Source organism: Heterodontus francisci, chromosome 18 (assembly GCF_036365525.1).
Source record: "Heterodontus francisci isolate sHetFra1 chromosome 18, sHetFra1.hap1, whole genome shotgun sequence".
In the NCBI taxonomy this organism is placed as follows: Eukaryota; Metazoa; Chordata; class Chondrichthyes; order Heterodontiformes; family Heterodontidae; genus Heterodontus; species Heterodontus francisci.
Genome location: NC_090388.1, coordinates 29,807,165 through 29,833,665, shown reverse-complemented (window position 1 = coordinate 29,833,665; position 26,501 = coordinate 29,807,165). Strand labels below are relative to the sequence as shown.

Here is a 26,501-nt window from a genome sequence, read left to right as displayed (position 1 = left end):
TGGGAATTAAAATTTAGATTTTTAGTGAGGGAGCGCAATCCGGATTCAACGTGCCAACTTCTGGGTTTAACACAGGCATGTTTGGATGCCAGGGAGAAACCTACTCGCCTAAGTTGGGGTTTTCTAAATTGGATGTGGACAGGCATTTATTGGCATCCTTAGGAGATGCTGATGTGGTATTTTTAAATTGTTTTTAACTTGATTCCAAATTTAACGTAAGCAGCACAGGTTTCCGAAGGTTCAGGAAACTAACCAGGGAAATGGCGACAGGTTTCAGTTGCAATTCAGGTAGGTATTTAAAGTTGCCATTGCCCCTGCTGAATAAAAGGTCACTTATTGCAGCTGATGTCTCAGTTCCTTCTGGAAAATGTTTGACAGAGAGGGCTTGTGTGGATACAGCTTTTTTAAACCTTTGAGGATTTCAAATTGATAAAATTAGGATGGGAGGTGCCTTAGATGTGTTTGACAGCACATCATAAGGGGAAGACCATCGCCAACCACAAGAGCGATGCTATCCTGTGGTGGAATCAGTGGGCTGGATTTTTTGGGCCTCCCTGGGATGAGATCGGAGGCGGGAGGGCCCATAGAATCTGTTGGGTGATGGAGGCAGAGGGCCCAATGCCAAGTGATCTTGTCGGGGAGGGATAGGCTGACGATGGCCTTCACACTCAGAGGCCAATTGAGACCCTTAAGTGACCTATTAATGGCCACATAAGGGCCTCTTCCCGCCGCTGCTGCTGGGATCAAACCAGCAGCGGAACATGCCTCCACCACATGGGGAGGGCGCTGTAAAATGAGGGAAAGCACGAATAGTCCAAGGCGGGGCTCCCCCTGCTGTTTCTGCCTGGTGCCAAAAGCCCCGCCTCCTCCGCAAAATCCAGCCCAGCATGTGTAGAGGGGAGAGGTTTGCAAAAGTAACAGTATAACTGCGCCATAAGTTCCTTTGAGTCTTGCTCTGTTCAGTGCAAAAAAGGAGGCAAAACATTGAGTGGAAAAAAGTAATAAATCCCATATTACTATGGTTTCTGCTGTTTTATAGCAACACACAATTGTGATTACAATTCTTGTGATTAATATTTCTTGCAACACAAGATTCTTTCTGTAAAGTTCTGTTTGCTCCAAAAGTGGCCTCGTACCTCATTCTTGACCATTGGTAACTTAACTTTTGGAAATAATGTAAACAGGGGTGATATCAGACTAGACACTTGTTTATACACCTCTCCCAGTTTTCCTTGAAAGGATTTTACGATGACTATAATATAGTTAATAGCTAGTTAACCAATAACTATTCAAGATGTTGGTTAATAATTTGAAAATTAATATTTTTCTATTTTATCCTTTTATCAAGTGTGTGAGTAGAAATGGTATCAGCAGGCCATGTGAAGCAGATCTAATCAGGCAGCCATTTGCAAAGAGAGAATGCGCTATTCTGTACAGTGAAGTTTTTGCTCCTTGTCATAATGTGGTAGGTGCGAGATTTTTGTTTTCTTTTTCTCTTTATGCTCTAGATATTTTTAGTTTTGCTTCTGTGCTACCTTTGCAAGTCAGGGCCAGCTCCTTGCATCCTTTTCTCACTTGCCCTGATACTTGGCTGCAATTCATACTTTGGGAATAACAAGCGGAAAATTCTTTTTTCAAGAGTCTTTCAACTACTGTTTTCTGTCCTGGGCCTCCACAGGCTCCTTTGTGTCTTTGAAAGCAGTAGAATAACACTACACGGAGACCTATTTTGAACTTGAACTACTAAATTGTCTTATAAAACAATAATAAAACAAGTGGATAATAGCAGAACCATAACATAGGGGGGTGATTTTCAACTCTGTTGCAAATTGGGTAGACAATGAGCAGGGTGTCCTGTATACTTAACCATGGCACTAGAAGGTGGCCTGCATCATTTCTGTAGTCTGGCCTCATCTGCTCAATGAGCGCTTCCAGGCAGTTCATCAATCCAGGAAGGGGTGTGAGAAATCTGGTGCTTCCTCTGCAGAGAGTGTGTTTAAAATAGGCAAATCTGGAAATGTCATCAGTTTCCCTTACTTTACAACTGGTGCCATGATTGCAGGAACCAGGTGTAATTGCTGTATAAGGGCTGTAGGTGGGCCCCACAATACTGTACCTGTGGTTAGATCAATGGTAATTGACCTAAGAGATATAATTTACCAATTTTGTAACTAGAGTTAGATTGGCCTGCATCTTAGTTGATGGGAAAGCAAGGTGCCTTGGAATTCCTGCCTAGTATGCAGGGTGGGTATCTCAGTTTTACTGGTACTAGCACAGGTGCCTTTTTTATTTATTCATATGATGTTGGCATCGCTGGCAAGGCCAGCATTTATTGCCCTTGAGAAGGTGATGGTGACCCACCTTCTTGAACCGTAGCAATCCATGTAGTGTAGGTACACCCATCTTGCTGTTAGGGAGGGTGTTCCAGGAATTTGACCCAGTGACAGTGAAGGAATGGAGATATATTTCCAAGTCCGGCTAGTGTGTGGCTTGGAAGGGATTTTGAAGGCACTGGTCTTCCCAGGCCCCTGCTGCCCTTGTTCTGCTAGGTAATAGAGGTCATGGATTTGGAAGGTGCTCTTGAAGGAGGTTTGATGAGTTGCTGCAATGCATCTTGTATATGGTACACACTGCTGCCACTGTGTACCGATAGTGAAGGTAGTGCCAATCAAGTATTTTATCATAATTACAATTTAAATAGGACAAAGGAACATATATATTGCATTAAAATGGTTTAAGGTACTTGACATTGTAAAACAGTGTAGTTATCCAACATCCTTGAGATGGCAGTGTTGTGCCATATGAATCATTCTGTGATTTTAGAAAAATACTTTTCCTCAAATAGTAAATACAAATGGAACCAATAAAGTTGATGTAATTTTTTAAACTTGGTTTTAGCTGTGTTGAAAGCACTTGAAGAAAGAGTCACATTTTGGGCTGTATCCAGGAATTGACTGATACTATTTATAATAAAAATTATTTTAGTACAGTGTTCACTCTGACTCTAATACTGGCACAGAATATCATTTGCCATTAATGATGTTAGTTGTTTGTGAAAATAATGAAGGTTTCTGGTTTTCTCCAGGTCGATGTTACCTGGTTTTATAAGAATTGTCTTACAGACACATGTAACTGTAACCGTGGTGGGGACTGTGAGTGTTTCTGTACCAGTGTTGGAGCTTATGCACACACATGCTGTCAGAAAGGAGCGGCAATCAATTGGAGATCACCCAGTGTTTGCCGTGAGTATTATCAGATATACATTTTAGATATGGCACACGAGTAATGTTACAGAGAGAAAATGTGCTTCAAAATGTTGGACTATAACAAAAGAAAAAGTCAGCTATCAAATATATCGAATTTCTTAAGTAGAAGTCAGAACTGAATTTAAAACCTTTTAAATGGATGCCCAAGTTATTTTTCGAGAGGTAATGTATTTATCTATATTTTCTTTATTCCTGTGGTTAGGTGAGTGAGTGATGATTTCTCTTAATGTGGGAGGAATAGGAAGTGTATCTATCAGAAGGGCAGGAACTCAGCCAGCGTGGCCTGTAGGGAAAGCATTAGTGATTTTGGCCAAATACATACTGCAAGTTAATGTATGACATTCAAGTTATTTTGTAGTAATGCTTTGGATACATCTGTTTCCACTTCCAGCACACTTTCGTGAATTGAATTCATAAATTCATTTGCACGCTTTATTTTTTAAGTCATACCTCATAAAATGCAATGTAAAATCAGTGAACTCATGATTAGAAATTGTAGATCGGCACTTGCTTTAATCAAAGTGGACCAGAAATCCGTATCCTTGACTTAAGATATAAAGAAAATTACTGTAAGTAGATGGGAATAATATTAATCATTAATTCATACATTAATCGGACATGTTGATCTTTAACTTAAATATAAAAACACAAAAAGGGCAGAATGATTTAAAGGGATATAAATATTTATATATTTTGAAGAGTTCTTTATTTACTATTCATTCTTTACATTTTTCAGCTTTTGACTGTGAATATTACAATCGAGGTATGTACTGTTATACTTCCATTTAAATACAATTAGGAACCTGTTTTGTTCAGTTTTCAGTGAAATGTATAAATTATGATAATTTGCTGCTATGTATATGTACATATGTTTCATTAGAAGTCTTGCATGCAGCATCCACTTCCGGTAAGTCTCACACTTTGTCCCTGTGACATTCTTCCTTCAATAGTGATCATTGTCTACTTTTGCCTCTGTGTAATATCTTGGGATGTTTTATTATGCTAAATGTACTATATAAATGCAAGTTGTTTATACTTTATCGCAGAACTATCAGTAGTGTGCTAATATTTCTTAACATTGATTCTTCTTTCTCTGCTCATTGTTCACCTTCCCCTGTTAATGGTCCTAACCCATTTTCCTGGGTGAGGGGTCATTGTGTTCTGTGCCAGCAAGCAGGAGCCCATCCTGTAAACATGCAAAATTCAGCTGGTGCCTTTTACTCAACAGATGAAAGATTGGGGTAAAATGGAGGTTGGGGAGGCCTCTAATAGGTCTTCTCTTTCTCAGCCTCATTTGCATGTCATTACCAAGGAGGGGGGTTCAGTAGCACTTCGGGCAGGGGAGACAAATTAAGATTGAGTGGGCAGGCGGTGGAAGGCTCCTCCACACAGTTCACCCCACTTTTTATGGCATTATGCTCTGTGGCTTAGAGTCATAGTGTCATAGAGTCATTTACAGCACAGAAGGAGGCCATTCGGTCCATCGAGTCCATGCTGTTTCTCCACAGAGCTATGCAGTCAGCCCCACTCCCCAGTTCGATCCCCACAGCACTGCAAGTTTATTTCCTTCAAGTGCCCATCCAATTTCATTTTGAAGTCATTGATTGTCTCTGCTTCACCACCCTCGTGGGCAGTGAGATACAAATCATTATTAGCCGCTGTGCAAATAAGTTCTTCCTCATACTCCCCTTGCATCTCTTGCCCAAAGCCTTCAATCTGTGTCCCCTTGTCCTTGGGCCATTAGTTAATGGGAGCAGTTTTTCCTTGTCTTAACTTATGTCAGCCTGCCACAATCTTGTACACCTCTATTAAATGTCCACTTTAGTCTCCTTTGCTCTAAGGAGAACAACCCCAGCTTGCGGTGGGATAGCAGAGGAAAATTTATCCTCTTATGTTATGTATCCATTAATTTCTCACATATCGTTGTCTCCATAATGTAGTGATGCAAAATCACAAATTACTCTTCAATATTTCAGATCTTGGAGAAGGACCATTTATCTTCATTAACTATTTGTGCAATGACACTGTTATTGCAAACAACAAGATCACGGGGAGTATTGTACCGTTGCAAATAAACAATGCTGGACAGGATATTTTAATGAATTTCATGATTACACCTGGACTCTACAAGGCAAAACAATCACGTGAGTATTTTTCTAGTTTAATTGGAAAAAATACAATGGATGTTCATCATATTTTGCACCTTGCTGTAAAAACTTAAGCATATTTACATGTAATATATGTATCCATAGAAACATTTAGCTAGGTAGAGTGGGACTTACTATTTCCAGTCTCTATGGAAAAATGTTTAGAAATCAGAGCGGAATCCTCCACTTGCACCTCATGTGTAATGCATGCGCCAATGGACACAGTTCGCCCATGTTCTTCCTCCATTAAGGGACTAAACACTGTTGTTCCTCTGCCCTCTTTTGTCCTGTTAGCAATAGCTTTAAGACTTGTGGGAAAGTCACTCGCACAGGATATCCATTTCACTTTTAGTCCGATCCTATTGCATTATCAGAAATAACATTTAAATATTTAGATAACCTAAACTTTTAGGTCAGAGCAAATATGAAAATATACATTCTTGACTTGGGTAACACAAAAAAGATGAACATACTACTCGGCCTCCTCAACCTGTTTCACAAACTGTGAGCTGGATTTTACCGGCCCTCTGGAGGCGGGCTGGGAGGTGGGGGGAGTGGGGGTGGGGGTGGGGTGCCCGTAAAATGGCTTTGAAGGCAGGGGGTGGCATGCTCATTGTCTTCCTGCTGCCATGCCATATTGCCCAGCAGTGAGGAAGGTGGTGGACAGCCCTCACGCCATAGGCCAACTGAGCAACTTAGGTCACCCATTAGGGGCATTTTTCTGCCGCTGCTGACATTTTACCAATGGCAAGGGAGCCCTCACGTGTGGGGACATCCCCAGATAAACCTTGGCGGCCTCCCAATGGGCATGGTGGTAGGTGGGGGGGCCTCCTATTCGGGCGCCATTGGACAGTCATTGAACACCCCCATGGCAATGGTGCTGCCTGCCCTCACTAACCTCACCCCCACCCCCTCACCAGGCCCTGCCTGACTGGCCCAGTGCCCCGAGACCCCATGTATCTGGTTGTGAGGGTGATGTCCATCCATTGTGTCCTCTTCTTTCCAGTGGCACTGCTGAGGCCACTGAACTGTCACCCTTTGATTGGCCAACACCTCTGGGGGTGGACGGCTGTCCTTAAGCGGGATGTCCACCCTGGCTGCAACCAATTAATTGGCTGCCGCTGGCAAGGTGGAGTCCCGGGTCTCACAGATCGCCAGAGTGGGGTTGCCTCCTGTTTTAGGAGCTGTCGGCCGGACCCCCACTGCGATGACTAATTTCAGCCGCATGGACCTTGGACCAGTGCCATCAGTCTCACCTTAGGTGGTTGTGAGTGAATTATCTAAACGGACACTTCACTGTAGTATCAGAAAGACCATCTTTCTGATGAGATTTTAAACTAAGACGGGACTTGATGGTTCGGGGTGTAAAATATCCAATGGCACTTTATGAAGAACAGCAGAGAGTTCTCCGGGTGTCCTGGACAATGTTTATTCCTCAAATATCACCACCAAAAACTGATTAACTAGCTGTTAATCATTTCCTGTTTGTGGTCCCTTGTTTTGAGCACTTTGCTTACAAAACAAGTGTTACAATTCAGTTGGCTGAGAGATGCTTTGTGACATTCTCAGACTGTGAATATGAATGCAAGCTCTCTCTCTTCTCTCTTACCTGTGGTATCCTGGCCAGTTTGGAGAAGTTGATAGGTGTATCTCAACCACAAATACACCTTCCTCACATGCATCTCCCCAGACTTAATAGAGGGTGCAGCTTCCCACACCTCAGTACTTGACATTAGGCAACCCAATTTTTGGGGTTTGGTGGGGGGTTGGGGGAAGAAATTCTTGAAGGAACTGTGTTGGGAACATGATTCCTCTATTCAATCTGTGACTGGGTATGGAAACTGATATCTTCCACTTTGTCTCCCTCCTCATTTATTTTTCATAGGACCCTGTAAGAGACCAAAAGGGTCTACTTTTTAAAATTTGTTCATGAGATGTGCTCATCACTGGCAAGGCCAGCATTTATTGCCCATCCCTAATTACCCATGTGAAGGTGGTGGTGAGCTGCCTTCTTGAATCACTGCAGTCCAGGTGGTGTAGGTACACCCGCAGTGCTGTAAATTACACTAATACAATCAATTTCTTTGCTGATGATGACATTGGATTGATCAGCCTTCTCCCCATTGTGATGCAACAGACAGCTCTCTGTCTATTAGCATTGTCAGACTAAGCTAATCCCTTCATATGGACAAGATTTTGTTCTTCTAGCAACAAGCAGACATTATTCACTTCACCCAAGTGGACTTATGCCAATACATTCAAATTAAGCACTTTATCCGGATCCAGAAATGCTCCACAAATTCCAGTGAAAGTTGATGCTTGTTCTTAAACTACACCTCCTTATCCCAAAGTCTCCCATAAACATATTCCTGCCCTGTATATAGTGACCCATATATCTGAAAGGAGCATGTGAGTTAGGCAACTGTACTTGCCAGATACATCAGATTACATAGAATCTACAACACAGAAAGAGGCTATTCACCCTAAATGCTCTATGCTGGTGTTTACATTCCACATAAGGTTACTCTTGCTTGAATTATCTCTTACCACCCTGTCCCTATATCCCTCCATTCTCTTCTCCCTAAAGAATGTGTCAACTGAATCCTCAGAAATGGTGAAATAAAAGGATGAAAGACTCAATTAAGCCAGTCAAATCCTCATTCAATTGCCTGCAGAGAGTGAAAAGTTGGCCACATAGTAATTGATAACTGTAACTGGTCTGCGAATGCAGGTTTTGCTTTTTGACTTTGTGGGCTGCTTAGGCACATATGATGAATCCATTTAGGCTATATATAACCTTTAAATCCATATGACCTCTGGGCCCACAAAGTTCAGAAAGGACAAGGAATGAATTAAGAAATACAAGCACAAATACAACTAAGTTGCCTGGGCTTTTTGGGCTGATTGCTGAAGCATGTGGGTTGGATTAACTCACAGGCTATGTATGGCCCATGGGCTGTATGTTTTATATCCCTATTTTAGTGCTGACTGAACAAGTATAAATTGAGAAATGTAAATAATGTAAACAAATCAACTTGCAACATTTGAGGAAGCTCTTCCAGTTGAATTAGTATGTTGACCTGTTCCATTAGGCAGATTTTTTATTTCTCAAGGAGCCATCACTTTTGCTACGCCAAGTACCACAAGATTTTGTACCCTAAAGATTTCTTGGAGGTAGGTGCTCGTTACTTAGCAAGGGCTGAAAATGTTGATTGTCTAGCCCTGTTGAGCTAGAAAATTCACAGCTAAATCTGCAATCTGAAGAAAACAGAATAGAAGTCATTTTCAGAGGAGGTAGGTTGAACAAACTGTACTAATTGCCTATGTCCCACGTTACTTTCTTGACATAACTTAACAATGGTGCAGTTATACTGTAGTTTTTCTGTTGCATAAATGGAAGAAGGATAACTGGGAAATTGACTATGCATTAAATTGTGTCATGACCATGCTATTACACCTTAAACCTTCATACCAGCTGCAGTGCAAAGCGAACTTTAAAAAATAAGAACACAAGAAATAGGAGCAAGAGTAAGCCATATGGCCCCTAGAGTCTGCTGTACCATTTAATAAGATCATGGTTGAGCCTCGACCTCAACTCCACTTTCCTGCCTGATCCCCATACTCTTTGATTCTCTTAAAGTCCAAAAATCTATCGATCTCAGCCTTGACTATACTGAATGACTGAGCATCCACAGGGTAGAGAATTCCAAAGATGTACAACCCTCTATGTGAAGAAACTTCTCATCTCAGTCCAAAATGGCTGTCCCCTTATCCTGAGACTTATGTGCCCTAGTTCTAGACTCTTCAGGCAATGGAAATAGCCCTCAGCATCTACTCTGTCAAGCTCTCTCAGATTCTTAAGCTGCCAATCTCTTTCTCAAAGCTTTATCCAGTGCTGGAAAAGAAGCAAAGTGGATAACAGAGGCTAATTTACATATCAAAGTAAGTGGTGAGGTTTTTTCCTCAAACTTACTATGATTCTGAAAATTGGACAGTTCTCAAGATTGTCAATGTAGCTTGAAAAGGTTTGTTTACAATCCGCAGGAAACCACAGTTTCTACACAATCAGTTTTGAGTGGGTGCTCTTACATCATAACACCCCTTTTACTTGCAAACACCCCTCTCCTCTAAGAACTTTCAGCTAAAACAGCTAAACTGTAGATGTAATGGTAACTTTTTTGTTTCAACTCTAATTGACTCTTATCTCCTGACTTCTCTTGAAAGCAGTGGTTTATGCTGTGCTGTGATATCACATGTGACACCAGTAGCTCATCCAAGTGACTGTACTTCATGTATGAGCCTTATGTGTTGTCAGGCTTTATGACTGAGTGCATCACAATTGAGTTTGATCCTGTCCTCACCTGACCTTTGTGTGTGCACTTTCCAGCTAGAGTCACTGGATAGTGACCAGGAGCATTTTCTCCCTCACTAAGTGAAGAAAGCTGACGTAAATTGTAGCACACCTAGCTGAGATCAAATAACTCACTGCAGACAAAGGGTGGAAAATCTTTTGCAAGCAACGCAGGTTTAACCAGAATGACTAAGGCTGCCTGCAATTGGGTTTCCTTTCCTCATTTAAAGTTTATGTGTGAGCTGATAATGCTTGTCAAGCCTTCACAGGCTGCTGACAAATTGGAGATGCTGAATATTGAACTGCATACCTTGCTGGCAGTGCCCAAAGGTTGAAAGCGGGGGCAGGAGTGGTTGGAGGGAGCAGTGGACGAGGAAGGTTTAGCGGCTGCTGAAGGATTCTGAGCTGCGCAGCATTGGCACCTGCTTTGCTCATCCTAAACAAATTTTACAGAGGGGTCCTTCAGCAGGTGTTGGCCTAATGCCCATTTTAAACAACCATCCAGAATGTGTGCAAAGCTGCCCGCATCAATATGGTGGCGCTGTAATGTGTTAATTGAGCATGGGACATTGGACCCTGAAATTGGTCCTTTATGCTTCTGCCTTCTGCCTGGAGAACAGGCAGAACAAGAACCAAATTCTACCTAAAAAGTGAAACCTGTGTCCTCTTTGTCTGTACAGACATGACACACTAAGTGGTCCATCCTAGTGTGGTTACATCATGGCTATCATTTCATAACACAAGTGAGATTGCCATTTCATTTTTGTAGGTTCATGGTAACTGGGAAATAACAGGTTTGGGAATCTGCTGTTGAGATAAATTGCTTAATCTTGCATTTCTTGATTTACATTTCTTTATTATTGCATTTCAATAAGTTTCACATCATGCTGGCAAGTGGAATATAAAAACAGAGGGCTGAAATTTATACGTCCGCCGCCAAGTGAACAATGGCGGTCCGCCTGTGCAGCCACACAAGATTAAGCATGGCGGCTCATTTAAATAGCTGAGGTGGACTGCTCCCCCACCCACGATGACATGAAGGAGGTGGGCGGACCGTCCCTGGCAACGGCATCAGCTGCCTTTGGCACGGGTGCTGACGCCATTTTTAAAGGGCTTCAAGCCCTCGTTTTCAATTTAATTATTTAAAGATAAGTTTAATTAACAAATTTAAATCCATTAAATTGCCCCTCTCCCACTCCCACAATAACCATAAAATTCATTACTTGCCCTTGCCCCACCAAAACACTTCCCCTGCCCACCTGACTGTTTCCTCCCCCACTCCCCACCACAAGTACATAACCCTTCACCATCCCCTACACCAATGATATATTTTGACCTCGCTCCTCCCCTCCCACACTGAGAAACGTACCTGCTCCCCCTCCTCGCCAGTGTTCCACCTCGGTTCTCCGGACGGGGATCCGAATGGGCGGGCGTGCCGGTCACTGGCACAAATATCGCACCGGGATAGATGGGGGAGTGTGAAGGTAATTAATTCCTTTATTTAAATTTATTTGAATGTTTAAATTGGGCTCCCATCACCGAATGGCAGGGGTCCACCATGGGGCCTCACCACCGCCGGCAATATTGAGCCAGACCTTCCCTGCGTTGAGGCCCATGGCGGGCCTCTCCCGGAGGTATTTTCCAGGCCTCCAAAAACGACACCTGATGCTGGGGGGTCTGTAAAATTCGCCTCAAGGTTTCAGCAGTAATGTTTATGTGGTTTTGCATTAACTCTGTCAATTCATACAAAAGACGTATCAGTTAGAAACTGTATAGAACAATTATAAATAAATTAATTATGTTGAGTTCAAATGAAGGAATTTAATTTAAAAAGTAATTTTGTTAAAACATTTTAAATTCTAAAATAATACTGCCATGGCATAGTTATTCAATATGCATTTGATTTGTATATGCAAAACTAACATCAGGGAAGGTAGTCATCACTTCTGTAATGTAATCCTGAATAATACTAAAAGCAGAAACAAGAAGGAAATGATTTCAACTGAGATCAGTGTGATATATTACTGTCATAAACTTTAGTGAAGTGCTTATAGCGATCGCCAGGACCATCCTTGAAAGTTTATTTGGCAGCTGTTCCTAATTTATCAATGTCGGTTGGTGCATATAGGATTAGAAATAAAAAATCATTATACTGCTTGAGAGAGTTTATGCAATGCTTTATAGCATTCAATGATTCTAATCAGATGAAACAGTTTTGAAGGGTTTCCTATTCTAATCATTAAGGGCAGTTTTAATATTATTTATCTGCACCTAACAAATCTTTGTGGTAAACCTAATACACCTAATGCATTTTGTGCATTGATCAGTATGTGTCCTACTGCAGGATACGACACAATGTTCATTATAATCACTTTGTGGGGAAGATTTCACTCATGCTCTGGGTGTAGCAAGATCTACTTTAGGTGCTCTAAACTGGAAGCAAGCATACCCAGTTCTGTTTAGCACACCCAGAGCCAGAGTAAAGCTCCCTCTACCCTGATAATGTGCTTTAGTATCAATTTCAAAACATCTCCTATCGCGAGTGTGCCTTTTGGCTGTTCCACTTTCCACATCAGCTGGCCTTATGGACGCAAGTTTTTAAAAATTCTTTTATGGGATATAGGTGTCGCTAGCTAGAACGGCATTTATTGCCCATCCCTAATTGCCCTTGAGAAGGTGGTGGTGAGCCACCAGATCTCTGAAAGCCTTTAGAGAGCCTTAAAAGGCATCTCAACCCAATAACAGCCCATGCCAAGGCTGAAGAGGCAGGGGAATAAGAAGTGACAGGCAAAATTGAAAGTGAGAGAAATCCAAAATGCAGAGAGGTGATGGAGCAGATCATCATCCAACCCCTTGTTTGTGATAGCTAAAGTGAAGATGGTGTTTGTGTGTGCTACTCTATAGTACCATCCCCATCCAACATTGCAGAATTCATCTAAGAAAGATGGAACCAAGTTTCAGGTCAGAACTGCCCATTACTGCTATTGAATCTGCTTGCTCTATGCTACATTGTAGCTACAGGTGCTCTTGCAAAAGATGGTAGGGTTCTCTGCTAATCCAAACAGTTCCTTCTTGTCAATATAGGTAGGTGTGCCAGGTCCTGCATAAATGATTGGTGGCATCTTGGCCCATTCAATCAGAATATAATAACTGTCGATCACTTTGGCATGCAGTACCACTGATTGTATACATACAGCATACAAACTGTGACAGTGGTGGTTCTGAGGAAGCCTACAGCATTATGGTTGCTTAAGCATTCACACGTCTTGGCAGTGCCATTGGCTTTGCTGTACAAATTCCCTTTGGGAAGAAGAGCCTCCATATGCACTGTCTGCTAAAATGATGTGTGTTCGCTTCATGCCATGCTGCAGACGGGTGAGTAGTGGTGGGTACAGAGCATCTCTAATACAGCCAGATTATCTTCATCTTCCAAACACTTCAGATATGGGAACTTCTACTGGCAAATCATTGATGCCAGAAATGGTGCTAGGGGAAAAATAATTTCCAACCATTAGCGCAAAGGTTCCTGAGAATCTTAAGTGCCAATGGTTTCCAGCAGGAAATAAAAACAAAAAATTGAAGGAAAACGGTTAAGAAATCATTGAATTTCTCTTGCCTTAACTTTATTATGTCCTTTCCATGATCTTTGATATCCTTAACATTAGCAACCCTAGATGCCTTTATCACATGGTATGATTTATGTCAAACATCCTGCACATCAGAAGGGCAGAAAGTGTGGTATGGACTGACACATTTCTAAATTAATATTTAATTAATTGTCTGTCTGTTTGACCTGGGTGCTTATCCATGGCTGCTCCTGCCCACCAGAAACTGTGCCAGGGCTGAAAGTGGGTGGAGTTCCAACAGGACATGTTTGCTGCTACTTGTCACGTGCTGTAACAAAAAGCAGCCAGCGATGGAAAATCCAGGCCATCCAAGTGAGCCTGCCGGTTTTTGCATTTTTGTGCAATGGACCATGTTTGCTTGGGAAATGAGCCAAACACATTCCTCTTTGCAACCTTTGAAGGTAACAGGTGAGGGAGAAAGGAATACAAGGGTACAAGGGCAGGATGGGAAGAGATAATTAGACTGGGAGGAGACTTGTGTGGAGTATTAACACTGCATAAACCATTTGGGTTGAAAGACTTGTTTCTACACTGTAGATTCTATGTAAGCCTCTGTAAATGATATCCATATGTAGGATTTATTACATGCAGTGTTTTTATCACATTGTACTTATATCGGGCCCAGTCAAAACTAGATATTTTCAGTTATTTAGTTTTTTATATTAACTTTGAGTACATACGCAATGATAATACTGAAAACTTAATCATACTTAAGAGACACAAAATATCTGTATTCATTCAGAACATGTTTACAAGATACATTGAACATTTCTCTCATAATTTTACAGTCAGAGTAAACCACAAATTGATTTATATATTATTGTAATGTTTCAGAATTGCCTGTTGTTTCCCTTGAGTCTGCTGAAAGACCAAATTACTTCATACACATTGGTGAAAATGATAACCTTCACTTAGAGCAATGGGAAGACAACCAACGTTTCCACAAAGATGCCTCATTCATTCATCACCAAAGCAACTGGATCCCAGGCTATAGTACCTTTGAATTATACAGCAGGAAGGGATTTTTTATCACACTGACACGATCAGCTGTTAAAATAGTTCAATATGACTCTTCTGAATCATTTAAACTTTCAAGCAGCTTTAGAATTGAAGGTAAGTGACTAAAGGTGTAACTTTCTGGTAACAAATGAAAACTCTTGAAAGGTTTTGCTTGTTTGATGGAATACCCATTGTGGAGATATTCTGAAGTTTAAAAATGTTTGCTTTTGTAACAAGATATTCACAACCTTGCAGCCAAATGTTTTCAGGGGACATTAGGAGTCCTTTCTGCTGTGGTTTTTGATATTAGATTCAGTAGGATAAAATAACTGACTCCCCAAAGCCTGTCCATTACCTACAAGGCACAAGTCAAGAGTGTGATGGAATACTGTCCAATTGCTTGCATGAGTGCAGATCCAACAATACTCAAGAAGCTTTTCACCATTCAGGACAAAGCCACCTGCTTGGTTGGCAGACCATCCACCACCATAAATATTCACTCCCTCTACCACCAGTGCACAGTAGGAGCAGTGTGTACCATCTACAAAATGCAGCAACTCATCAAAGCTCCTTCCAAACCCATGACCTCTACCACCTAGAAAGACAAGGGCACCAGATGCATGGGAACACCACCACCTGCAAGTTTTAAGCCACACAGCATCTTGACTTGGAACTATATCGTCTTTCCTTCACTGTCTCTGGGTCAAAAACCTGGAACTCCCTTCCTAATTGCACTATGGGTGTACACATACTGCATGGACTGCAGCAGTTCAAGAAGGCAACTCACCACCACCTTCTCAAGGGCAATTAGGGATGGGCAACAAATGCTGGCCCTGCCAGTGGTGCCCACATCCCACAAAAGAATTAAAAAAAGGCTTGAAGTTTCCTCCGTGGGCGCAACCCCAAAGTTAAACATAAAAATGCATTCAACATTGTGCCACTTTGCCAGTGCCATAAAGCCTCCAAATATTCTTCTAATCTCATCAGAATATGCCCAAACTGAAATCCATGAAAACAATTGGGGCCCAAGGAAATGCCAAACTCACACCATATATTATTTTTCTTTGAGACTCAAAATTAGAGTTCCAACTCATTTGACCATCGTTCATACACATTAGGCACAAACATTGCAAGTTTTTCTATTTTTAATGTGATTTATGCCATAAAAATGCATTAAAAGAAACAGAAAATACAGAAGCTGGTTTCAGTGAGGAGAAATATAAAATAAACCATGAAAATTGCAAGTAGAAGACCAGAAAAAATTACTTTGTTTTCTGCTGTCAGAAAATCTAGACACAACACTCCCCTGAACAAGTGCAATTGGAGGATGCTCGCATCTGAGAGTTTTGGGCGTGGCTATTTTGTGGTGATAAGATTCATTCGGACTGAGGGTTTGATGGTTGGGCATAAAAGATCAAAGAGACTGTGGCCTATTGTAGTTATATGCATAACTCTTTTATGCCCAAAAGTCCATGATCTTTTAAGCCATGCTATTTTTTGCGCCCAGCTTACAGATGTATAAGAATGCAAATGCAAAGGAAACTCCAGGCCTGGTAATTTATTGAGACATTGAAGAAATAGCTAAAAGTCAGCAGAGATGACATACCATTCTGCAATCAAATTTAGCAATGTACGTTGTTAAGCTTATTTCACCAGGCTTTACTCAATGCACAGTATTGCAAGGCAGTTTGAATCAAAAAAATAGTAGGTGCAAGAACTCAGCTAGGGCGGCACATTGGTGCATTGGTTAGCACCGCAGCCTCACAGCTCCAACAACTTGTGTTCGGTTCTGGGTACTGCCTGTGTGGAGTTTGCAAGTTCTCCCTGTGACTGTGTGGGTTTCCGCCGGGTGCTCTGGTTTCCTCCCACAGCCAAAGACTTGCAGGTTGATAGGTAAATTGGCCATTGTAAATTGCCCCTGGTGTAGGTAGGTGGTAGGAGAATGGTGAGGATGTGGTAGGGAATATGGGATTAATGTAGGATTAGTATAAATGGGTGGTTGTTGGGCGGTAGAGACTCGGTGGGCCGAAGGGCTGTTCCATTCTCCTACAGCCTAGAGCCAGAACTGTGGGTTCAAAGAGAACTAGCAGAACAAGACCTTTACCTCCTGGTTACAGTAGGAAAAAAAGAGATAGACAGTGAGTTTCAGCTGCCAGCTCACTTCTGGAGTCCAGAGCAAGGGAATATCAAATTTACCTAGGTAGGCAGTCCTGCAACTTAGCAATCAAGTTCTATCAACAACCAATACAATGCTTATTTTCTCCCCCACTACTATCTCTACCAATGTGCAATACCATGGAGTTAGCAAACTTGAAGCAATCTAAATACAATTCTCAAGAGTCTCGGGGCCATTCTTGACTTCCCTTATGTGTCTCTATCTCTTGTATACCAACTGGACCAACTGATGACCATGAAATATGGCACTGCATTTAACAGTTCTCTTGCTGGCATTTATTGTTTGAAAATGGACTAGTAGAATTTACTCAAATACAATTTGTTCCTTTTTCTAGAGAATTCACTCAGTGCTTTGCAAACCATGATCCTCAGCAATGTTACACTTGTAATAAGCTTTAAATTAAGATATAAGCTACTAAATTGTGTCTTCATGCAGTCCAAAATGATTTTTCCCTTTGCTATTTTTATGCTGAAGGTGGCAACTCATGCTAGAGTACAGTACCATAGACACCATAGCAAATAGTGCATCCTTCCAATACCTCACTTGAGTGAACCTAAACATAATCAGTGTTGGTGGGCTATTTAACTACAGCGGTATCAATGCTGAGCCTAATCCTATCCAAACTTTCCAGCAGATGTCAATGGATAGTGATTAGAAGCAAAAGCCTTGGTGGAGGGACACTGAAGCCATTTGTAGCAAACTCCACTGTTGCATAGCTGATATCAGCTAACTCAGTATTGATCTGTGGTGCAACCAGGGACCTTCCTGGGCTGTTCATCTCAGAATCACTATACACAGTACTTTTAACTTCTGAGCCAGCTTGTGAATGTCACAAAACCACAACATGAATGAATAAGCAATAGAAGCATATACTTCTAATGGACAATATACCATGTATTAGAGTAAAATTTATCACACCATATGTACAATTAATTTTCGCTGTAAATAGTAAGTCTAGTTAGTGCAATGGTCTATGGAGCAATCATATCAAATGCATTTTAGGTGCTTTCTCACAAAATATGTGAATTGCATCTGGAAAGGTACTTCAGAAAAATATAATCACATATCTGTGGTGGTTTATGAAGTGGAAATATAAAACCATCCAACCTGCACTAAATTACTCATGTATATTGTATTCTAAATTTGATTCATTTACATTTTTACTTTGAAAAATAACCTATAATAGATTACTATATTCCAAATCTGTACAGTAGCTGGATGCTTAGTATTGCAAAGTTATTTGGGTTGGTTGTTTTGGAACCATAGAAAAGTCACAGCACAGAAAGAGGCCATTCAGCCCATCGTGTCTGTGCCAGCTGAAAAAACTTGTTGCCTAATTTAATCCTACCTTCCAGCACCTGGTCCATAAACTTGCAGGTTACAGAACTTCATGTGCAGGTCCAGGTACCTTTAAAATGAGTTGAGGGTTTCTGCCTCCACCATGTCAGACACCCACCATCCTCTGGGTGAAAATGCTTTTCATCATGTCCCCTCTAATCCTTCTACTAATCACCTTAAATCTGTGCCCCCTGGTAATTGACCTCTCCGCTAGGGGAAACAGGTCCCTCCTGTCTACTCTATCTAGGCCCCTCATAATTTTGTACACCTCAACTAAATCACCCCTCAGCCTCCTCTGTTCTAAGGAAAACAACCCTTGCCTATCCAATCTTTCCTCATAGCTACAAATTTCAAGCCCTGGCAACATTCTTGTAAATCTCCTCTGTACTTTCTCCAGAGCAATTATGTCCTTCCTGTAATGTGGTGACCAGAACTGTATGTAATACTCCAGCTGTGGCCTAACCAGTGTGGCTGTGCCAGAGACCTAAAGTTTGAAACAGTATGTTCCCTCTCTGATACAACAATGGACTTTATCATGGAGCATGGGACAGAATACAACAGATTATTCGGGGAGCAGTTGGTAGTGATGGGAACAAATGTTGGTAGAACTGATGAGATCTTACACATTTTGACTAACACTTTGAGTATTTTGCAAAATTCCCATTAAATTTTCCTTATAAAATAGATAAGATATGGAATACATATTAAATTATATGTTTTTCATCAAATAAAATTAGTCACAATACCGTAGAGGAGGAATTCTTGGAGTGTTATACGGGATGGTTTTCTGGACCAGTACGTTGAGGAACCAACTAGAGAACAGGCCATCCCAGACTGGGTATTGTGTAATGAGAGAGGAATAATTGACAATCTAGTTGTGCAAGACCCCTTGGGGATGAGCGACCATAATATGATAGAATTCTTCATCAAGATGGAGAGTGACATAGTTGATTCTGAGACTAGTGTCCTGAATCTCAGTAAAGGAAACTACGAAGGTATGAGGCGTGAGTTGGCTATGATGGATTGGAAAACGTTACTTAAAGGGACGATGGAGGAAAGGCAATGGTAAACATTCAAAGAGCGCATGGATGAACTGTAACAATTATTTCTCCCTGCCTGGCGCAAAAGTAAAATGGGAAAGGTAGCCAAACCATGGCTTACAAGGGAAATTAGAGATAGCATTAGAACCAAGGAAGTGACATATAAATTCGCCAGAAAAAACAACAGATCTGAGGATTGGGAGCAGTTTAAAATTCAGCAAAGGAGGACCAAGGGATTGATTAAGAAGGGGAAAATAGAGTACGAGAGAAAGCTTGCAGGGAACATAAAAACTGACTGTAAAATTTTCTATAGGTATGTGAAGAGAAAAAGATTAGTGAAGACAAATGTAGGTCCCTTACAGTCAGAAACAGGGGAATTTATTATGGGGAACAAAGAAATGGTTGACCAACTAAATGCATACTTTGGTTCTGTCTTCACCAAGGAGGACACAAATATCATACCAGAAATGTTGGGGAACACAGGGTTTAGTGAGAGAGAAGAACTGAAGGAAATCAGTATTAGTAGAGAAATGGTGTTGGGGAAATTGATGGGATTGAAGGCCGATAAATCCCTAGGGCCTGATGATCTGCATTGCAGAATACTTAAGGAAGTGGCCCTAAAAATAGTGGATGCATTGGTGGTCATCTTCCTAGATTCTATAGACTCTGGAACAGTTCCTACAGATTGTAGGGTAGCTAATGTAAAAAGGCAGGTAGAGAGAAAGCAGGGAATTATAGACCAGTCAACCTGACGTCGGTAGTGGGGAAAATTCTAGAGTCCATTATCAAAGATTTTATAGCAGAGCACTTGGAGAACAGTGGTAGTACAATCAGACAGAGTCAGCATGGATTTATGAAAGGGAAATCATCCTTGACAAATCTACTAGAATTCTTCGAGGATGTAACTAGTAGAGTTGATGAGGGGAAGCCAGTGGATGTGGTTTATTTGGACTTTCAGAAGGCTTTCGACAAAGTCCCACATAAGAGATTAGCGTGTAAAATTAAAGCGCAAGGGATTGGGGGTAGTGTATTGCAATGGATAGAAAATTGGTTGGCAGACAGGAAACAAAGAGTAAGGATAAATGGGACTTTTTCTGAATGACAGGCAGTGACTAGTGGGGTATTGCAGGGATCGGTGCTAGGACCCCAGCTATTCACAATATATATTAATTAGATATTAATTATATGGATGAGGGAACTAAATGTAATATCTCCAAATTTGCAGATGACACAAAACTGGGTGGGAGGGTGAGTTGTGAGGAGGATGCAGAGAGGTTTCAGGATGATTTGGACAAGTTGAGTGAGTGGGCAAATGCATGGCAGATGCAGTATAATGTGGATAAATGTGAGGTTATCCACTTTGGTAGCAAAAACAGTAAGGCAGATTATTATCTGAATGGCTATAAACTGAGAGAGGGGAATAAGCAACGAGACCTGGGTGTTCTCGTACACCAGTCGCTGAAGGTAAGCATGCAGGTGCAACAGGCGGTAAAAAAGGCAAATGGTATGTTGACCTTCATAGTGAGAGGATTCGAGTACAGGAGCAGGGATGTCTTGCTGCAATTATACAGAGCCTTGGTGAGGCCACACCTGGAGTATTGTGTGCAGTTTTGGTCTCCTTATCTGAGGAAGGATGTTCTTGCTATAGAGGGAGTGTAGCAAAGGTTTACCAGACTGATTCCTGGGATGGTGGAACTGACGTATGAGGAGAGATTGAGTTAGTTAGGATTATATTCGCTGGAGTTCAGAAGAGTGAGGGGGGATCTCATAGAAACCTATAAAATTCCAACAGGACTTGACAGGGTAGATGCAGGAAGGATGTTCCCATGGTGGGGGAGTCCAGAACCAGGGGTCATAATCTAAGGATACTGGGTAAACCATTCAGGACTGAGATGAGGAGAAATTTCTTCACCCAGACAGTGGTGAGTCTGTGAAATTTGCTACCACAGAAAGCAGTTGAGGCCGAAGTATTGTATGTTTTCAACAGGAGTTAGATATAGCTCTTGGGTTTAAAGGGATCAAAGGTTATGGGGCGAAAGCAGGAACAGGTTACTGAGTTGGATGATCAGCCATGATCATAATGAATGGTGGAGCAGGCTCGAAAGGCCAAATGGCCTACTCCTGCTTCTATTTTCAGTTTCTATGTTTTCAGTGCCCAAATGGAGTATCATGTTTTTAACTTCATAGACTTAAAAATTTGTTTTGCTTTTTTGTAAGTTGATCCTACCTTGGACATGTTACTTGCTAACCTAGCACTTACTCCTTGCAAAAATAGATTTCAAGTGAGAAACAGAAAATTACATGAAGTAGTTGTCATCAGGACTTAACTGCTGGTAAAGGTTAAAATTCCAGATCTTGACATTTCTTTCACATGACCTTAGATGCCACAGACATTCCCAACATTTTGATCAATAGATGGAGGTTTTGATGAGAGAGGAAATAGTATCTATTTTAATTGTCATTCACCATAAAATAAATAATGCACACGCCAGTTCAGCTTATGTGTGCTTTGAGTATTCTTGTCAAAAGTATGACTGCTTCAAATTGGTCTTTTCATTCTATCTCTGTGGGAAACATACAAACTGCAGAAGTTTTTCCCCATGTTTTCCTTTGGCCAACCTATACTATTAGCATTTAATTCCAAAGGAGGTGTAATAATGGCTGTAAAGAAAGTACTAGCTTTAACATATGGTGATTAGATAATGCCATATAAAATAGAATGTGCTTCCTTGCTGTGGAGCTTTAATTGGACTACGGACTATGTGTATTTTCTATGGTACAATAGCAACTAAATAATTCTGAACTGCTGGAATGTAATAGGAGATGCCTTGGAAGTCAAAGATGTTGTGCTGAAACTAAAGATGGTCAAACAGAGCCAACCGAAAGCTGTCGGAACAATGCTCTCTTCAAGGCTGTTTTGCTGCTTAGGTTTAGCCCTTGAATTTTACCCATGACCCTCTGCATATAAAGAGTCAGTTAATACTCTAAAGGGGAAAAGGTTGTGCTGCTCACGGAAGTTGCCTGTAACCATATCTTCTGACTGGCACAGCTGTCTACATAGTGGGATAAGGAAAATATGTCAGTGTCTCTGTTTCCAAAAGTGCATATTTTATAGTATTAAATCAAGTTAACACTGGTATTTTGATTTACTGAACAATCTTATTTTGTGGATCTTCTGAGCAGTGGCTTTTGCTTCTGACATACACTGTTGTGTTTCTAAATAATCAAGAATTATGCTTCAGTGTAATGAATTTACTCATCATTAGGACAGATTAGAATTCGGACAGATAACTTTCCAGTTAGATGATATTGTGCAGTTCAATTGGGTTTCATTCCATAATTTTTAAGCTGCTTTAAAAATTTTGTTTTGAAGGAAAGAATACTTTTGAATAGGACCTCATTCCTGTGTATTTTTGGTTAGTATTGTAATGCACTTTAATATATTGATGATGTTTTAAAATTTATACAAATCACGTGTTAGGTTCGTAGATTATACATGAATTCCTGTGTTTTGTAACAACTGTGTGGCAACAGAAAACCTAATGGCAGTTTCCATGAGATCACATTACCTCTGCTCTTGCCCTTTTGCTAATCTTAGTATTGCTGGCAATAAAAAATGTTCTTGAGGTCATTTGCAGACAGATTTAATTCCTGCACATGAACAGCTGAAGGAACAAAATCATGTTGATTCTTCAATCTTTTTTCATTTGTGTCATAATAAACCTTTTAGAATTGCAGCAATATTCTTCCACAATATCAAAATTGTGAATTTAGATTTTCTTGTTTGCTTTGATATTGCTAAATCTTATAGAAATCAATAGATGTAGCACTGTATTACATTTGAGTGGGCTGAGGTACTGGTAAGAGCTGTCTTGATCATAGAACCACAGAAAAACCAACCAGACATAGTGTTAGAACTCAGATAGCCAGGTGGTAAAGGAAACAACTGAAGCCTAGTCTTTATACACTTACAAGCTTTTATTTACAGAGATAAACATTACATAGCATGCACCTCCAATCCACCAAACAGTTTCAGCCTACTCCTTGTTATGGCCAGGTGAGGAGGGGTCACAGGCTCCCCCCTTGCCCTTCCTCTTATTTGACCGCAACAGGGTTTATTCCCTTTAAACAGTGGATGTGCTTACCACTTCACTGAGTGTTTTAACTTTTACCTTCGTTGTGATCGTGAAAGAACCAATTGGACAGGTTTTCTTGAGCTTAAACAAGAAAAATGTGAGTTTATTATACTTAACAATCTAAACCCGATCTAAATAAAATAATAAAATGATGCTACACATTCACGCACATACTCACATGAGAATCACTCACACACACACACAGATAGATTACAGAATAATGAGGAGTAGATTTGTGGCTGGATTAGAGTCCAGAACAAATAAAGACGAGTACACAGTCTGTGGGGTTGGATGATTCCGTTGTCTTCCGGCTAAAGTGGTTTTTTTGAAGTCTTTGGCTGTCTGAAATACACTTTGTGCCTCGTCCACCTGGCTCAGGGTTTTCTTGGAGGCAGAATTGTAGGTGGCTTTCTTCTTGGTGTCTTTGTCTTGGATCTAGCAACCAGCAGCTAGGCTTCACATGCCCCACCAGACCTTCTGGAGAGAGACAGCTCTTTTTGCTTTTGCCCAGTTTGAATCACTAGCTTGTTTGCCTTGTCCCGGGGAAACACCCAGCTTTCACAGAGATGGACAGACAGTCAAATGACTGCCTCAGTGTATTCTCTGGTACCTTCTAATGAGATTCAAGTTTAAGAATTTCAATCTCTCAGGCCTCAGGATGCCAATATTTACACTTGGAAGGGTTTGCTCTTTCAATGTTAATGTTCTAGGATGGCTTTGAATGTCTTGCTCATGAAAACAATCTCAGGTAGTTCAATCAATAGGGCCAGCCATTGTTTTGGGTACAGGCTCATCAGACATGTGTCTCCTCTTTGTTGCCTTGAAATGTGTGAGGTTTTCAAGTGCAAATTGCGGTGGCCATTGTGGCTGCCAGTTCTTTTTTGTTACCTATAGGATCCTGGCTCTTTTTATTTCTTTAATGTAGGTTTTCAATCAATAGATTAAAAAAAACCTTCATTTGACATAGCAGGTTTTCTTGACATCCTATATGTATATATATGAACTCAGGTGAATCCCAGTTAATGCCCACCACCTGAAAACAATTAAATTCCCAATTAATATACAATTAATAGCTAGAACAGCTCTGTTAACCACTTTGGAGATGTCCACAGCATAGGCTGTCCTATATTCTTGGGTCAAAAAAGAAAAGTGAGATTAGAAGCTTGCAGTCATAACTATAAAAGAAGAAAACACAGATACAAATAAAAAACTAAAGATATTATACATTTTCTCCACAAACAAATACAATCCTCCTTTTCTATTCAAAATCATGATTTTGTAGAACATTTCAAAAGAAGGAACATTGTGAAAAATTTTAAGACCAAGGCTAAATTGCTTTTGTGTAAATGCAAACCAGTTTTACCTGTTTGTCGATGCTCAAAGTGGCAATATAACTTAGGCATCAGCTTCCAATAGGATATTGTGTGCACTAAAGTCAGGTGTTATTATGGTTTAAGTTTGCACTCCCTGCAGTATAACTCCAGCATGGTGTGGAACTGCATTTTAAAAGTGCTTAAATGGTCTATTGGATTGTCTGGGAAATTCTAACATTGTATTGATTATTTTTTAGTGTTTAGACAAAGGACATGCTGCTTGCTGTCCATGCTCCCTGAAGATCGAAAATTAATTAAAGTAGCAACAGTGCTCTATACCTGTATGGTTAGCAAATGAAGTAGGATTGCAATATAACAAAGATCTCCCCACTACGCTTTGCAGCTATTCTATGCCAACTGTACTTGAGGATAGCCTCAGATAGATAGCACCAATATAATTACAGTGAAATATCTTGTGGTACTCAGAGGTTCAACATATTCTCTGGACCCAATAAACTATTCAATAGCATTTTAAAAATACAAGGTATTTTGTGTTTTCTGTACATGACCTATTTTATGCCAATCTGCAATGCTCCACAATTAAGAGGACTGGGCATGATTCCAGACTTCTTGCAATGCTGCATGCAATAGGACATTAGGAAACATACTAGACCAACCTGCAGTAATTCATTTTTGGATTTTCTCTTCCTCTCTATGAAGAAGCACCTGTTCTTTATAATGCACCTCCCTTGGACTGAGATCAGGAACTCAATGTTTGAGAAACCCAAGCCTTTCATGGCTTTATATGAAGTATTGCAGCAATGCTTAGCTGAGATTTTTCCTTTTTTTATAAATTGATGTTATTACCAATGTGAGTTCTTTAACAATCCATAATTTCTTCTTTGGCCTCCTTGTCTCGAGAGACAATGGGTAAGCGCCTGGAGGTGGTCAGTGGATTGTGAAGCAGCGCCTGGAGTGGCTATAAAGGCCAATTCTAGAGTGACAGACTCTTCCACAGGTGCTGCAGATAAAATTGGTTGTCGGGGCTGTTACACAATTGGCTCTCTACTTACGCTTCTGTCTTTTTTTCTGCCAACTGCTAAGTCTCTTCGACTTGCCACTCTTTAGCCCCGCCTTTATGGCTGCCCGCCAGCTCTGGCGATCACTGGCAACTGACTCTCACGACTTGTGATCAATGTCACAGGACTCCATGTCACGTTTGCAGACGTCTATAAAGCGGAGACATGGACGGTGGGTGGGTCTGATACCAGTGACGAGCTCGCTGTACAATGTGTCCTTGTGGATCCTGCCATCTTCCATGCGGCTCACATGGCCAAGCCATCTCAAGCGCCGCTGGCTCAATAATTTACTTGTTATAATATATACTGGACATAGATGTTCTCAGTAACTACTGTAGGCGTATTGAGAAATGCTTAGCAGTTATGTCATCATTAAAACCCTTGAACGAACACATGACTAGGTCATGGAGCATATTAACAGTTGCAGGTTGAAGCCCCACTTCAGAGCGTGAGCACTTAGCATAGCTAACACTTCAATGCAGTATTGAAGGAATGCTGCATTGTTAGAGGTGTGTATTTTGGATGAGATATTAAAATGAGGCTTAGTTTACTTGTCTAGATGGATGTAAAAGATCCTGTGGAATAGGTCAAAGAAGAGCAGGGGAATTCTCCGGTGTGACTGGGTACGATGCTGCAAAAGGATGAACCATCTGCTTCGCACTGCAAAAGTAAGTGGCACTTTGTATCACGGCTCCACTGAACTTGGGTGTCCCCACACAGAGTGGCACATGTGTTCCACTGCCATGCCAAAGACAGGGAGGTTGGGCAGGGAGGAATGATGTGACACCAATGGATGAATGTATGAAAGAACTCACCCTTGTCTGCGGCTCAGAGCATGGCACCTACATGAGTGGCTCACTCAGTAGCGCATACCAAGCATTCCCCACCTTTGGGCCCAGCACCCCTCCTGTGACATGTGTCGTGTTGTTGCTTAGCCATGCTTAATATCTGCCTTCTTGCTCCTCCAGGCAAAGAGGGTCCACAGTGCTCGGGAGGCGAGTTGGACTTGTGGAGGAGTGCCAGATCTCCG

General features: G+C 41.1%; 1 protein-coding gene across 1 annotated transcript in view; it reads left to right on the top strand.

The window, feature by feature from the left end:
• The window catches only part of otogl (otogelin-like), a 215,168-nt gene that overhangs the window by 94,144 nt on the left and 94,523 nt on the right, over nt 1-26,501 (top strand). The window contains exons 26-30 of the mRNA XM_068050050.1: nt 1,349-1,465; nt 3,086-3,242; nt 4,003-4,029; nt 5,243-5,410; nt 14,225-14,503. Coding sequence (XP_067906151.1) covers nt 1,349-1,465; nt 3,086-3,242; nt 4,003-4,029; nt 5,243-5,410; nt 14,225-14,503 — 748 coding nt within the window. The remainder of the gene's footprint in view (nt 1-1,348; nt 1,466-3,085; nt 3,243-4,002; nt 4,030-5,242; nt 5,411-14,224; nt 14,504-26,501) is intronic.